We start from the raw sequence: 12,453 nt of genomic DNA on the forward strand, positions 1-12,453 counted from the left end.
TGTTTTCCTGGTGCCACATTCCCTGGGAAAAACTTTAGGCTTTTCTGCCCTCAATCTCAACCTCCATTAAAAGAATATTGCTGCATTTGGGGACCAATGATATGTCAGAAGGCACGAAAAACTATTTCAACCCCCATTTTAACGTTTTAAAGGACTGTGGAAAATCAATTTTTATCTCTGGCCTTATCCCCACTCTAGGTTGCAGAGCTGAATGTTTTAGCCGCCTCCTCTACATGCACACCTGGCTCCAGTCTCCATGCAGCTCTCACAACTTTGTTTTTATTGCTAATTTTAATTTGCTCTGGGAGCATGCTTCCCTCTTCAAGAAAGACAGGGTTGGCCAGGTAGCCAAATGCTTTCTGTCAATATTCTGCACGTGGTCCAGTCCTCTGCGTGACTGTTTACACAACACACACCAACTTCAACACCCTGATCTTGCCCCCTTGTCTCACCCCAAGTCACCAGCCTCCTCAACTGTCCTCCCCTGGCCCAAGCCCTGTAACTCAAAGTGCTGATCTCTCTTCATACAACACTTTCCTCAAAGAGTCTGTGCTATGTCCTACAAACACCAGTTTGAGTTTGAGTCTGTGTACTCCTAAATATAAATACCTTAACTTACTGAGCCTTACCGGCTGAGGTGGAGGCATGATTTTGATGAATCTTACCCAGTTAGTCACAGATTAAACTCATATACATGGTCATACTCATGATCCCATTTTAACTCTTGGCATTCCAGTCCCCATTGTTCTCACTTAAGCTCCCGTAGTGAGTGGTAAATGGTTGTAGTGCTTTACGATAATTATGATAAATAATAAGATCCACTTTACATTAGATCACCTTGGGGCATCACCCTTGAAGAAGGGAAAAGATAACAAGTTCACCAAATCAGTCTCATAAAAAGTTACTAATCTGTCAGGTTGTAACTATGATTAATAATTAACTTAATAACTACAACCAAAATTACCATAACAGCTAGTAATGGTTGAAGGATTTTGGAGTCCTTGGCAGAGTAGAGGTTGGCAACATTCAATCTTGTACAATATTAAATAGACTGCATGAAGGTTCAAAAGTCTTTTACTTGACACAAAATGAAAACACACAATCTAACTAACATGTACTATATACAGGCGTGTGTGTTTGTATGTGTGTGTGTCTGGAAGAACAAAAGCAAAATGGTGGCTAAGGTTCAAAGTAGTGATGTCCCGATCAGGTTTTTTTTACCCCGATCCCAATCCGAGTCATTTAATATTTAGTATCTGCCGATACCGAGTCCCGATCCGATACTTAGCCCTAACTAATATTTTCCTAGATAATACAGCTGCATTAAGAAATAAAAATACCTTCATCCAAGCTGTTCCTTAATTTTTAGTTTTTTTTTATTTTGTTGAAACAAAGTAAATACTTTCATATGGCTCTATCTTATTCTGCATATCCTTTTGCAACATTGGTTTTCATTTGTTTTTTTTAACAAAAACAACCAAGTAAACAAAGTCAGTAACTAAACCCTGATCCTCTACCACGGAGATGGGCTGGTTATCCAGAGCGATGAATTCAGTTACCTTCTCTGTAATATTTTTGGCCATGTCGCTGTCTCGAGGATATTTCTCTTTCCGTTTGAAAGTATCCATGAGTGTTTGGTGCTTCCATGCCTTTGTCTGTATTGCTTGAGTGAACTCGTTGTATCATATATGTACCGTATCAAATTTGTAGTATTAAATGCAGCTCTTTTGTTACCCCCTCGCGACACGGTCATATTGCAGATGTTACATGTCGCCGTTGGACTGCTTTCGCTTTCTAATTCAAAATATTTCCACACTGCAGACATTTTATCCACAGGTTTGCCAGAGTAATGTTATGTGCGCGTCTGCGTTCTGCCACAAATTGTGCTCTGGCGTTTACGACAGCTGACGTAAAAATAATCGGGCTTGGGTCCATATTCAAAATTGCCGATCCCGATCAGTGAAACAATGCCCATATCGGCCCCGATCCCGATCCCGCAGATCGGCTCGGGACATCCCTAGTTCAAAGTACCACGCCTGGAAGCATGGACAAAGGAGGACTACAAACAAAATGGCTGATCAAAAGGGACTACAAGATGGCTGATGGATCACCACTTGTTTTTTTGACAGGAAAGAACAAGAAACAATGGTGGTGCTCACATCATGTGCTCACTGATATCACATGTGGGTGTGATATGCTCCAGGCTGAAGGAGTGTGTATGTGTGTCATGTGATGCCAAGTTAGAGAAGATGGTTGGTTGCATGCAAAGACCCTGACTCTGTGTGAAGCATAATTCAACTAACATCAAATTACCAATAACCTGACCTGAGTGAGCAAACACAGAGATTGAACACATGCATTACATCAACCAGAGTTAAAAAGTGCTGTGCTAAGCCATGCTATGCTATGCTGTGTGCTATCTAGGCCCAGTTCAATGTTACCAGTCTTTGAAGAAAATGTGCTGGTGGTTCTTGGCTGATGAGCCAAGCAGGAGAAGGTTGTAACTCCAATGTTGAACAATGCTGTTCTTGCTGTGCAAGGTCTGATGAAAGACAGCAGGTGGAGGAAACTGGTAGCGCCTTTCCTTTGCAAGGATAGCAGCTCGGTGCTAACTTGCTTCATGTTCCTTGGATTGTGTAGTAGCTGGTAAGCTTTGTTTTGGAGCTGCTAGCGCTAACTAAGCTGGAATACTAGCAGGACCTCACATTGTTGCTGTGAGAAGTTCTTAGGGCCTGCTGGAAATGCGGCTGGCAACTCTCAGCAGCTGTTAGGCCTTGAAGAATCCAGGAGAAGAGAACTTGAGGGCAGGCAGCCCCGTAGGGAACACGGTGGAGAAGATCTAGAACAAAGGAAGGAGCTAGAGTTTTGACTAATTGGTGGGGGGGTCCGTCACCCTGACCAATAGTAGCTCAAAGCTGGGTCTCTTGGCACCTAGGTAGGTGTGAAGACTGGGGAATTCTGGGAAACTGAGTTCAGTTCAGAGTCCATTTAGAAATCCACAATGAAGACTTCATCTGTGGGTCCCAACATGGCCATGTCCCACCCTGCTTTAAACATGCTGTCATTCACCCCATCTGAGCAAATTTAAATCCAATGTTTCTAATAACTACTGTCAAATATCAAAACTCCAAACTGTATCCAAAATCCTTGAAAAAGTTTTTTTGTTGTTGTTTTTTTCTCAACTTGTCTCCTATTTAAACAAATTCAGCATACTGGATACATTTCAGTCAGGTTTCAGTACACAACATGTCCGCCCTTCTGAGGTGACAAATGATCTGCTCCTTGCATTACTCAGGAAATTACTCTATATTAATTATTTTAGATTTCTTGGCTGCTTTCAATACAGTTGATCACTCCATTCTTTTAGCCTGCCTTAAGTTTGTTGTTGGCATTCAGTGGTTTGCCTCTTACCTCGAAGACCGTTCAGCCTCTGTTAATATTCTTAATGTGTCCTCTGTGTTCCGCTGCTCCCAACTCCTGTGGAGTACCACAAGGTTCAGATTTATGCCCCATTTTATTGTACATGCTCCCTCTGGGGTCCATTTTCAAAAAACATATCTCCTATCAATTTGTTATGTGGATGACTCACAGTTGCACCTCCCGCTGAAAACTTGCGGTCCATGCAGAGTCAACTCTCTTATGTATTGAGGATGTACAATCCTGGATGGTAAAAAGCTTCCTTCACCTGAACCAGAATAAAACAGAGGTCCTAATTTGTGACCCTGCAGACCATCCTTTGACAATTATCAATGCCCTGGGGCCCTTGTCTTCACTTTAAAATGTGATAAACAAATCAACTCAGTTGTCAGCACAAGCTTCGTCCATCTTAGAACTATTGCAAAATGAAAATCATTCCTGCCTGTTAAAAGATTTGGAAACCTTGGTTCACCCTTGCATTTACTCTCTCCTCGATTGCTGCAGTTCTCTATCGTATCGAGACTCTCTCCACCCATTACATATTAGATATGTATGGGGAATTGATCTATTGGATCGTGCAACATGGATACCCTTTAAGACACACCGGTTGTACCGGCCACGCCCTTGATTAGTGTTGTATAAAACACCTGTGCTGGCGTGGGACTAGTGCTTTTTTGATCTCCACACGGACATGCGTGCCTCAAAAGACATAGACTATAAACTTTAAAAGGAGCACAACTGTAGCCGCTTACCTGTCGCTGAAGTCGCAGTTAAGTAGTGGGAGAATTGTCTCAAGGCTTTCTCCCTGGTGGTTGTATTCCGTGTAGTCCTCGTTGTTAAGAGCTAGTGCTATCCAGGTAAGTACCCGCAGCGCTGCTAACAACATTGGCCTACTGTGCCGAAGTTAAGCTCGTTGTGATTCCCCTGTACGGCGTATTACACACGGTGGTGTGTTAACGCAACCCGGGGAGGTTGGGCTCCAGCTGGCATTGGCCGGTCTGTTCCCCCAGTCAAAACAGGGTGTGTACATTCCCCCGTATGGCGTATTACACACGTTGGTGCTGTAAACGCGACCGAGGGAGGTTGGACTCCAGCTGGCATTGGCCTGTCTGTTCCCAAGTGGGGCAAACGCATTGTGTATACATTCCCCCATTTGGTAACTTTCCCCGTACGACGCACACATGGGCTTCAGCTCCAGGTGTTGGTCTCTCTGCAAACAATCAAAGAGCCACGACCAAACCGACAAACAGCTAACCTAGCCTAGCCCAAGGGGGGACTAACTTCTCCGAGTTAAACAAACCCTCGTGGCCAGGCGTGACGTCATCACGCGAGACTCGCATGTGATCTTTGCAACGGCATAAAAAAAAGGGGGGGGCTTTCCCAATTAAATAATAATAATAAATAATAAAATAGAGGGATAAAGAGGCAGGTAAGTATAGTTTTCAGGTAAGTATTAAAAAGTAGTAAAGTAGTAAAAAAAAAATTAAATTGAAATAGAAAAGCCGTTGACCGATGTTGTCTGCCATCATGGCCAGTGCGTCCACTCATGTGTGCGTGGCCTGTAACGTCACACTGCCTATGGAGGATGGGCACGACAAGTGCATAGCATGTTTGGGTTCCGAGCATGCTGAGGCTGCCAGAGAAAACCCTGCAGCATGCATGAATTGCTTTATAATGCCTCTGCGCACAAGTGAGGTTCATGCCCACTTCTTTGCTGGAAAACGGCCCCACTCCCATTCAAAAAATGACGGAGCTGGAAAGCGCCAGCGACTGCATTCCCCAACAGAGAGGATTGCCGCTCCTCTTTACCCCCAGGGTACTCAGGAGGGGAAACACATGAGGATGTACTCTCCTTGTTTCCCTCGGGAGACGAGGCCATGCTGACAGAAGGGCAAGAAAGCCAAGGGCAGGGGTCCAGCCCAAGAACTGAGTCCAGCTCAGGGGTGCAAGAGCGACCTGCGGTCTCCCAGCTACAAGAGGTGCTGAATCGAGCAGCAGTAGCCTTAGACATCACGTTACTAGAGGATCCACACCTCCCTACCTCCCGCTTCGAGGAGAGGGGTGCACCACGGCCGGCATGGGCAAGGGTGCCTCTCCTGCCAGACTTTGACGTGTGGTTCTGGCGCAGTTCCACACACCTGCAAGATCCTGCCGCTGGTCCAGTGTTAGCAGGCGGCTTGCAAATGTGAGCGAGGCTGGGCGTATTGGTTGCGAACGCCCCCCTCCAATTGACCAGTCCATGGCTGCCCTTATGTCACCAGCAGGGTCAGCTTTAGGACCAACCAACTGTCCTAACAGGAACTGTAGGACAATGGATGGCTTTTTGCTTAGATCATACAGTGCAATGGCAGTTCAGACAAAACTAGCCAACGCTACAGCAATCCTTTCTCTCTATCTGCGCTATCTCTCTCATGGGGAAGAGACCACAATGGAGGAAATACAGCTTGTCTCCTCTCTCCTTTCACTAGCCGTCAAGGAGCAGGCCGTAGCAGCAGGGAAAGCGATTGCTTCACTTTGGGTGGCAAGAAGGCACCTGTGGCTGACGCAGTCTCGCTTCCAGCCAGCTGATCGTACACCTCTCACAGGGCTGCCAATCGAACCCACCGCCATGTTCGGTTCGGGGGCGCTAACAATGCTGCAACAGGCCCAAGAGGCCAGGCGCTATGCCAGTGAGCTTTCAGGCCCATTAGCCTACCCGCAAAGAAGCTGTCGCCCTCGGGCCCCCTCATGTCAAGCGCCGGCACAGCTTGATGTAAGGCAAGCCTAAGGTCCCCTGGGCCCCAACCCAGTTGTCTTGTCTACCATGACCCAGGGGTACCGGCTGCAATTTTTATGCAAACCCCCACTGTCAATACCTGGGGCTCAGCCCGCGGTACGAGGCGAGCACCACAGGCAACTATTAGAGAAAGAGGTAGCAACACTCCTCTCCAAAGGCGCCATCAGGGAAGTGGAGAAGGCCGACCATCAGGCAGGGTTCCTCTCACACTATTTTCTGATTCCCAAGAGGGACGGAAGCTTTCGGCCAGTCCTAGACTTAAGAGGCCTGAACCGGTATCTCCGTCCCCTCCGGTGCAAAATGCTTACAGTTCCAAGAGTACGCCAGGCCATAAATCAAGGCAACTGGTTTGCCACAGTCGATCTCAAAGACGCCTATTTTCAAATACCAATTTGGAGAGGGCATTGGCGCTTCCTTCGGTTCCAATCTGGGGACAGAACATACAAGTTCATGGTCCTCCCTTTTGGAATCTCTCTGGCACCTCGCACATTCACAAGGTGCATGGACGCAGTCCTCGGACCCCTTCGTTGGCGAGGCCTCAGGGTCCTCAATTATTTGGATGATTGGTTGGTATGTGCCCAGACACAACAGATGTGCCGCAACCACGTTTCCAGGTTGCTGCGGCACATCAAGAAATTGGGGCTGCAGATAAACGAAAAAAAGAGCGACCTAGAACCATCACAGGTCACCCAGTTTCTCTGCATGACCCTGGACTCCAGAGCAGCATCAATCTCCCTGACCGCACAGCGGAGAGAGGCCATAAGGGCTTGCCTCCGCCACTTTCGCCTCAACACAAGGGTGAGCTGGAGGCTGTGTCTCCGTCTGATGGGCTTAATGGCAGCCACTGTCCAGATAGTCCCACTTTGCCTTTTGCATATGCGACCAGTGCAGCATTGTCTGCTGAGCTTGAGCTTGAGACCCCAGTCTCCCCTGTCGACCAAGGTTTGGGTGACACGACGACTTCGTGTGGCACTCCACTGGTGGAGCCGCCCACAGAACTTGGGGAGGGACAACAGACTGGGCCCCGTGACGCATCGGCAACTCCTGGCAACAGATGCCTCGCAGGCAGGTTGGGGGGCCGTACACGCAGGGCTAGGAGTCCGGGGAGCCGGGACCGGCGAGCAGTTGAAACAACATATCAATGCTCTCGAGCTCCAGGCAATTCACCTTGCGCTCCTACAATTCCTCCCACGTCTGCAGGGCTGCCATGTATTAGTCAGGACTGACAGCACAGTGGCAGCAGCCAATGTCAACAGGCAGGGGGGACTGGGCTCTCCCCACTTAGGGCAGCTGGCCCACGAATTATGGACATGGGCATACCCAAGGTTCCTTTCTCTGAGAGCCACCTACCTGCCGGGCCCTCTGAACACCGCAGCGGACTTGTTGTCCAGGGGAGGCCCTCAGCCAGGAGAATGGAGGCTCCATCTGGAGGTTGTTGCGCAGATCTGGCACCGCTTCGGGACGGCAGTAGCCGATCTGTTTGCCTCCAGGGAGACAGCTCACTGTCCAATGTTCTACTTCCTGGGGAAGGACAACCCACCACTCAGTACGGACGCTCAGGCTCACCAGTGGCCTCAAGGCCTGTTGTACGCCTTTCCCCCTTTCAGCCTTCTCCACCCCCTCTTATGGAGGATCCGGCTCGGGGATGCGACAGTGATCTTGGTGGCCCCAAATTGGCCCCACATGCCATGGTTCTCAGAAATCGCACCACTCTTGAACGGAACTCCTTGGGAGCTCCCTATTCAGAGAGACCTGTTGCTGCAGGCACAAGGCACCTTGTTTCACCCCTTCCCGCAGGGCCTGAAACTGTGGGCATGGCCCCTGAAAGGGCAGAATTAAGGGCCCTAGGCTTACCAGAGCCAGTCATCCAAACATTGGAGTCAGCAAGGGCACCTTCTACCTGTGCGGCATATGCCTTCCGTTGGGGCAAGTTCACCTCTTGGTGTGAGGTCCATCACGTGGACCCCCTCGTTTCCACATTACTGCATATCCTGCAGTTCCTGCAAGAGCAGCTGGGCCAGGGTAAATCTGCTGCCACCCTCAGAGGCATGGTAGCCGCGATTAAGGCTTCACGAGTGGGGAACCGTAGTCTGTCGGGACGCTGCTGTGCCCTCATTTCACAATTCTTGAAGGGCGCCCAGCGACAAACAGTGCGACCTAAGGCGCCAAGGGTGCCCCCATGGGACTTAGAAAGAGTGCTGGGGGCACTCCAGCATGCCCCATTCGAGCCGATCGAGGCAGTCGAGCTGAAGTGGCTATCACTAAAGACTGCTCTACTTCTAGCAGTCTGCTCAGCAAGGAGAATGGGGGAGCTGCACGCATTATCTGTCCATCAGGAGTGCTGTAAGCTGCTTCCAGGGAATGCTGGAGTTATCCTGCGGCCTAACCCCGCCTTCCTTCCAAAAGTACTCTCCGATGCAAATCTGAACCAAACCATCGAGCTCAGCCCATTTCCTCCCACTCAGGAAGACGACAGAACTGGGCATCAGGCCTCAGCCCTATGCCCTGTCAGAGCACTGTTGTGTTATATGACGCGCACCGAAACTCGGTGCGCAAGACAGACCAGCTGTTTGTATGCTTCAAGGCAGAGCGCTTGGGCAAATCGCTGTCCAGATGGGTTGTAGAGGCCATCCGACAGGCCTACACAGAAACAGACGGGCCAACTCCAGGGCTCCGTGCTCACTCAACAAGGGGCATGGCAACCTCATGGGCACTATGGCGAGGTGCTTCGCTACAGGAGATCTGCAAAGCAGCCACCTGGTCAACGCCCTTAACCTTTGCGAAATACTATTCAATTAACATAGCAGCTAGCCCATCCTTTGCAGAGCAGGTGCTAGCCGCAATTCCGCCCTGAAAGGGAGCCTTATTTTTGTGTTTTCGTTACTCTCGCTCCCAACACTGAGGCCCAAGGGGCCCGGTTTATCTTTTGTTCAAGTCATGCAGCCTTGCGTCTGGCAGGTATCTGAGTTTCTTCACCCCTCCGCTACACCCTTGCGTCTTGCGGGGCTGGTAGGCCCAGGTTGGGTTGTAAATAGTTCATCTATCTATCTATCTATCTATCTATCTATCTATCTATCTATCTATCTATTTGCACTTGTGCTCGGTCTGCACGGCCTCCTCACGGGGTGTCTTACAGAGGTTCCCCATACATATGTAATATGTAATGGGTGGAGAGATAGTCTCGATACGATAGAGAACGTTCGGTTATGGGTGTAACCTTTGTTCTCTGAGTGAAGAGACTATCTCTCTACCAGAGGACCGCTCAGAGGTGTGTGTCGATCAATATGAAGCACCAGTACCACGCCAGCACAGGTGTTTTATACAACACTAATCAAGGGCGTGGCCGGTACAACCGGTGTGTCTTAAAGAGTATCCACGTTGCACGATCCAGTAGGTCGATTCCCCATACATATGTAATATGTAATGGGTGGAGAGATAGTCTCTTCACTCAGAGAACAAAGGTTACACCCGTAACTGAACGTTCTTGTTTTAGGGAATCAGACAGTCAGCCCTATTATACCTGCAGCTGGTTAAAAATGCAGCAGCCTTCACACTGGTACCAGGAAAGGACACCATATCGCCCCTGTTCTGGCTTCTCTTCACTGGCTACCAGTGAAGTACGGGATTGATTTTAATTTTTTAAATTTGTTTTCAAAGTACTGCTTGGTCTGGCATTAGCTTACATATCAGAACTGCTTATCCCATACTCCACCTCCCAAACCTTTGGATCCACTGACCAATTGTAGCTCTCCAAAACATCTCTTTTCTTTAGTCTATAAATTACTATTCTTGTGTATTACCCAAAGTCTTGTGTTTTTATTTGGAGATTCCTATGTTTTATATAATCTCCTTGTAAAGCACTTTGGTCAACTTTTGTTGTTTTTAAATGTGCTCTAGAAATAAACTTGACTTGATTCGACTTGATTTGATTAAAAACCAAAAGCAACGACAGGATGAGGCCACAGTTCATTGGGTTTTGGAGGCCCCTTAGAGGTCAGAGGCTGGAAGCACTGTTATTCATTTAGTACATCCTGGTAAGAGTTCTTGTCACCTTGTCATTTTTCAGATGCTCACCCACCAACGTGTGAAGCCCACCCCAGCAACTACTTCTCCAACCCCAGCTACCATACACTGACCCAGTGCATCAACTCCCCACACGTTAACAACGCTTCATATGGAAAGGTATGGAAGTGGAATTTTGAGACTGTATAGAGCGACACAAAATGGTAGATTTGTATTTGAAAATTTAAAATATATAAAAAAATTCTGTATTCAAACATTCTAAGAACTGATATTTGACTCCCTAACTATTTTTAAAGGACAAGAGCAACCTGCTGTTTGTGAACCTGAAGAATGTGGATCAGAGTAAAAGGGCTCCTCTAAATGAAAGCACTGACACACTGCCTACAGACTGGAAACAAAGGGACTGCTTAAATGAACTGGGTGAGACCTGGAATGCATTATAGTGTACTTACATAGAAGGAGTATCGTAACAGTGGCCTCCGTCAGTGTTGTCAGCAGTAGGTGGTCATCGATTTTTCCTGTGGTTTCTTTACTATTCCATGAACCCATGTCCAGAAGGGTCTTATAGTCATAGGTCAGATGGGTAGGACACATGTTACAACAAACATGACTCGCACCATAAGCAGGAGCCAGAAGGGCTGCATCCTCTGTGCACCCCTCTACCTTTGACTGTTTTGATCAGTCATCATCATGTTAAATATTAGTGTATGCAGATAACACAAATATATTGCTTCACCAGATGGTCCCAGTTCCTTTACTGATATTATTTTCTGTTTCATTATTATAAGTATTTTTATCAGTGTTTGCAAAGTATTTTACATGGAAAAAAGGCAACAACAAATCAAAAGCAGACCAACAAACAAGAGATTCAATTAAGAACAGGTCAAATAATTGGTGTGCATGGGAGTCTGTTGTGTATTGTTACACCATTTCCTAATTTACTCATATGAAAAAATTTTACTAAATTTTGCCTCACATCTCACATAATGTTTGCCATTCAACAACCTTCCTTATTTAATTTTTTCTTTGTACCAGGGGCCTGTGGAGTTGACAGGAGATACACGGGGAAATCTTTACAAGGTATTTATTTTACAAATAAATACTAAACTGCTTGGTTTGATGTTGGTATTCACCGCTCAATGGCTCCTCCTTCTTTGTAATTCAGGTTCTCTGGTGGAGGGCACACTCTATCATGCTAGCTCCTGTTCCCTCAACAGCTCTGAAAACCCATATGCTACAATAAAGGACCCACCTCTGCTGACAGCCAAAAACACTGAGTGTGGCTATGTGGAAATGAAGTCACCAGCCAGACAGGACTCACCATATGCTGAGATCAGCAACAGCAGCCCAACCAATAACCGCAATGTCTATGAAGTTGGTGAGGACCTTAAGCTTACATTTGTTACTCTTCATTGTCAGTGCCTTATAGAGAAGGATGCCTCAGTTGCATGAATTATAGTGTACTTCTATATCCAATTAGGGGTGCACAATATACAGTAGGTCAAATATCATTATACTGTACCACAGTATATATGGTATGTCAAAATCTGTGACGGTTGGGTTAGGCTGCCTTTTAAAGGTGGGAAAATTGTAAATATATATTCTGCCTCGCCATCGGTATAAAAGTTAAAATGCTGAATTTATATATGGAAAAGTCACTGTCACTGTATCTGTCCTACCGACTCCTCATCACATTTTCACCCAGGAAAACAGCTTCTGTCCTCGTCAGTGAGAGCCAGGCAGCTCCTCTGTTTACTGGAAGTGGTTATGTGATGTGATTTGGAGCAAAAAACTGTAACTGAGAATGTCTTTGTTGCCTTCCAATATTGTGTGTTGCGTTGTAGTTGCTTTGGCAACTTATATAGAGAAAATCACTGAATTTAATTTAGAAAACGATTGAGTTTTCGATGAACTTCCTTCCGGAAAACAGCATCCCTCTCCGGGAGTGAGAGCCAGACAAAGTCTGCTACTTACTGATGGTGATTATGTGATTTATTTTGAGCAAAACATCTTATCTTTGTCACTTTAACAACAACACTTTAACAGCTTTCATATCATTATAAACAATTTGCTAAGACATTTTTAGATTCCAGGTGGAAACCGGGTGGAAACGCGCAAAAACACCACCACAGATCTCAACTTTATGATGTGTACTGTCATGCCTCTTTTGGTTCCGCAACACCAACATGCTATATAAAATGACAGGGGCTGCGTTATGCTGGCTCTGCATGGTTCAG

General features: G+C 46.9%; 1 protein-coding gene across 1 annotated transcript in view; it reads left to right on the forward strand.

The window, feature by feature from the left end:
• megf10 (multiple EGF-like-domains 10) overlaps positions 1–12,453 on the forward strand; it is a 188,099-nt gene that overhangs the window by 161,882 nt on the left and 13,764 nt on the right. Inside the window, exons 20-23 of the mRNA XM_073477850.1 lie at positions 10,260–10,375; positions 10,513–10,636; positions 11,252–11,296; positions 11,382–11,594. Coding sequence (XP_073333951.1) covers positions 10,260–10,375; positions 10,513–10,636; positions 11,252–11,296; positions 11,382–11,594 — 498 coding nt within the window. The remainder of the gene's footprint in view (positions 1–10,259; positions 10,376–10,512; positions 10,637–11,251; positions 11,297–11,381; positions 11,595–12,453) is intronic.

The sequence above is a fragment of the Pagrus major genome, chromosome 1 (assembly GCF_040436345.1).
Source record: "Pagrus major chromosome 1, Pma_NU_1.0".
Lineage (NCBI taxonomy): Eukaryota > Metazoa > Chordata > Actinopteri > Spariformes > Sparidae > Pagrus > Pagrus major.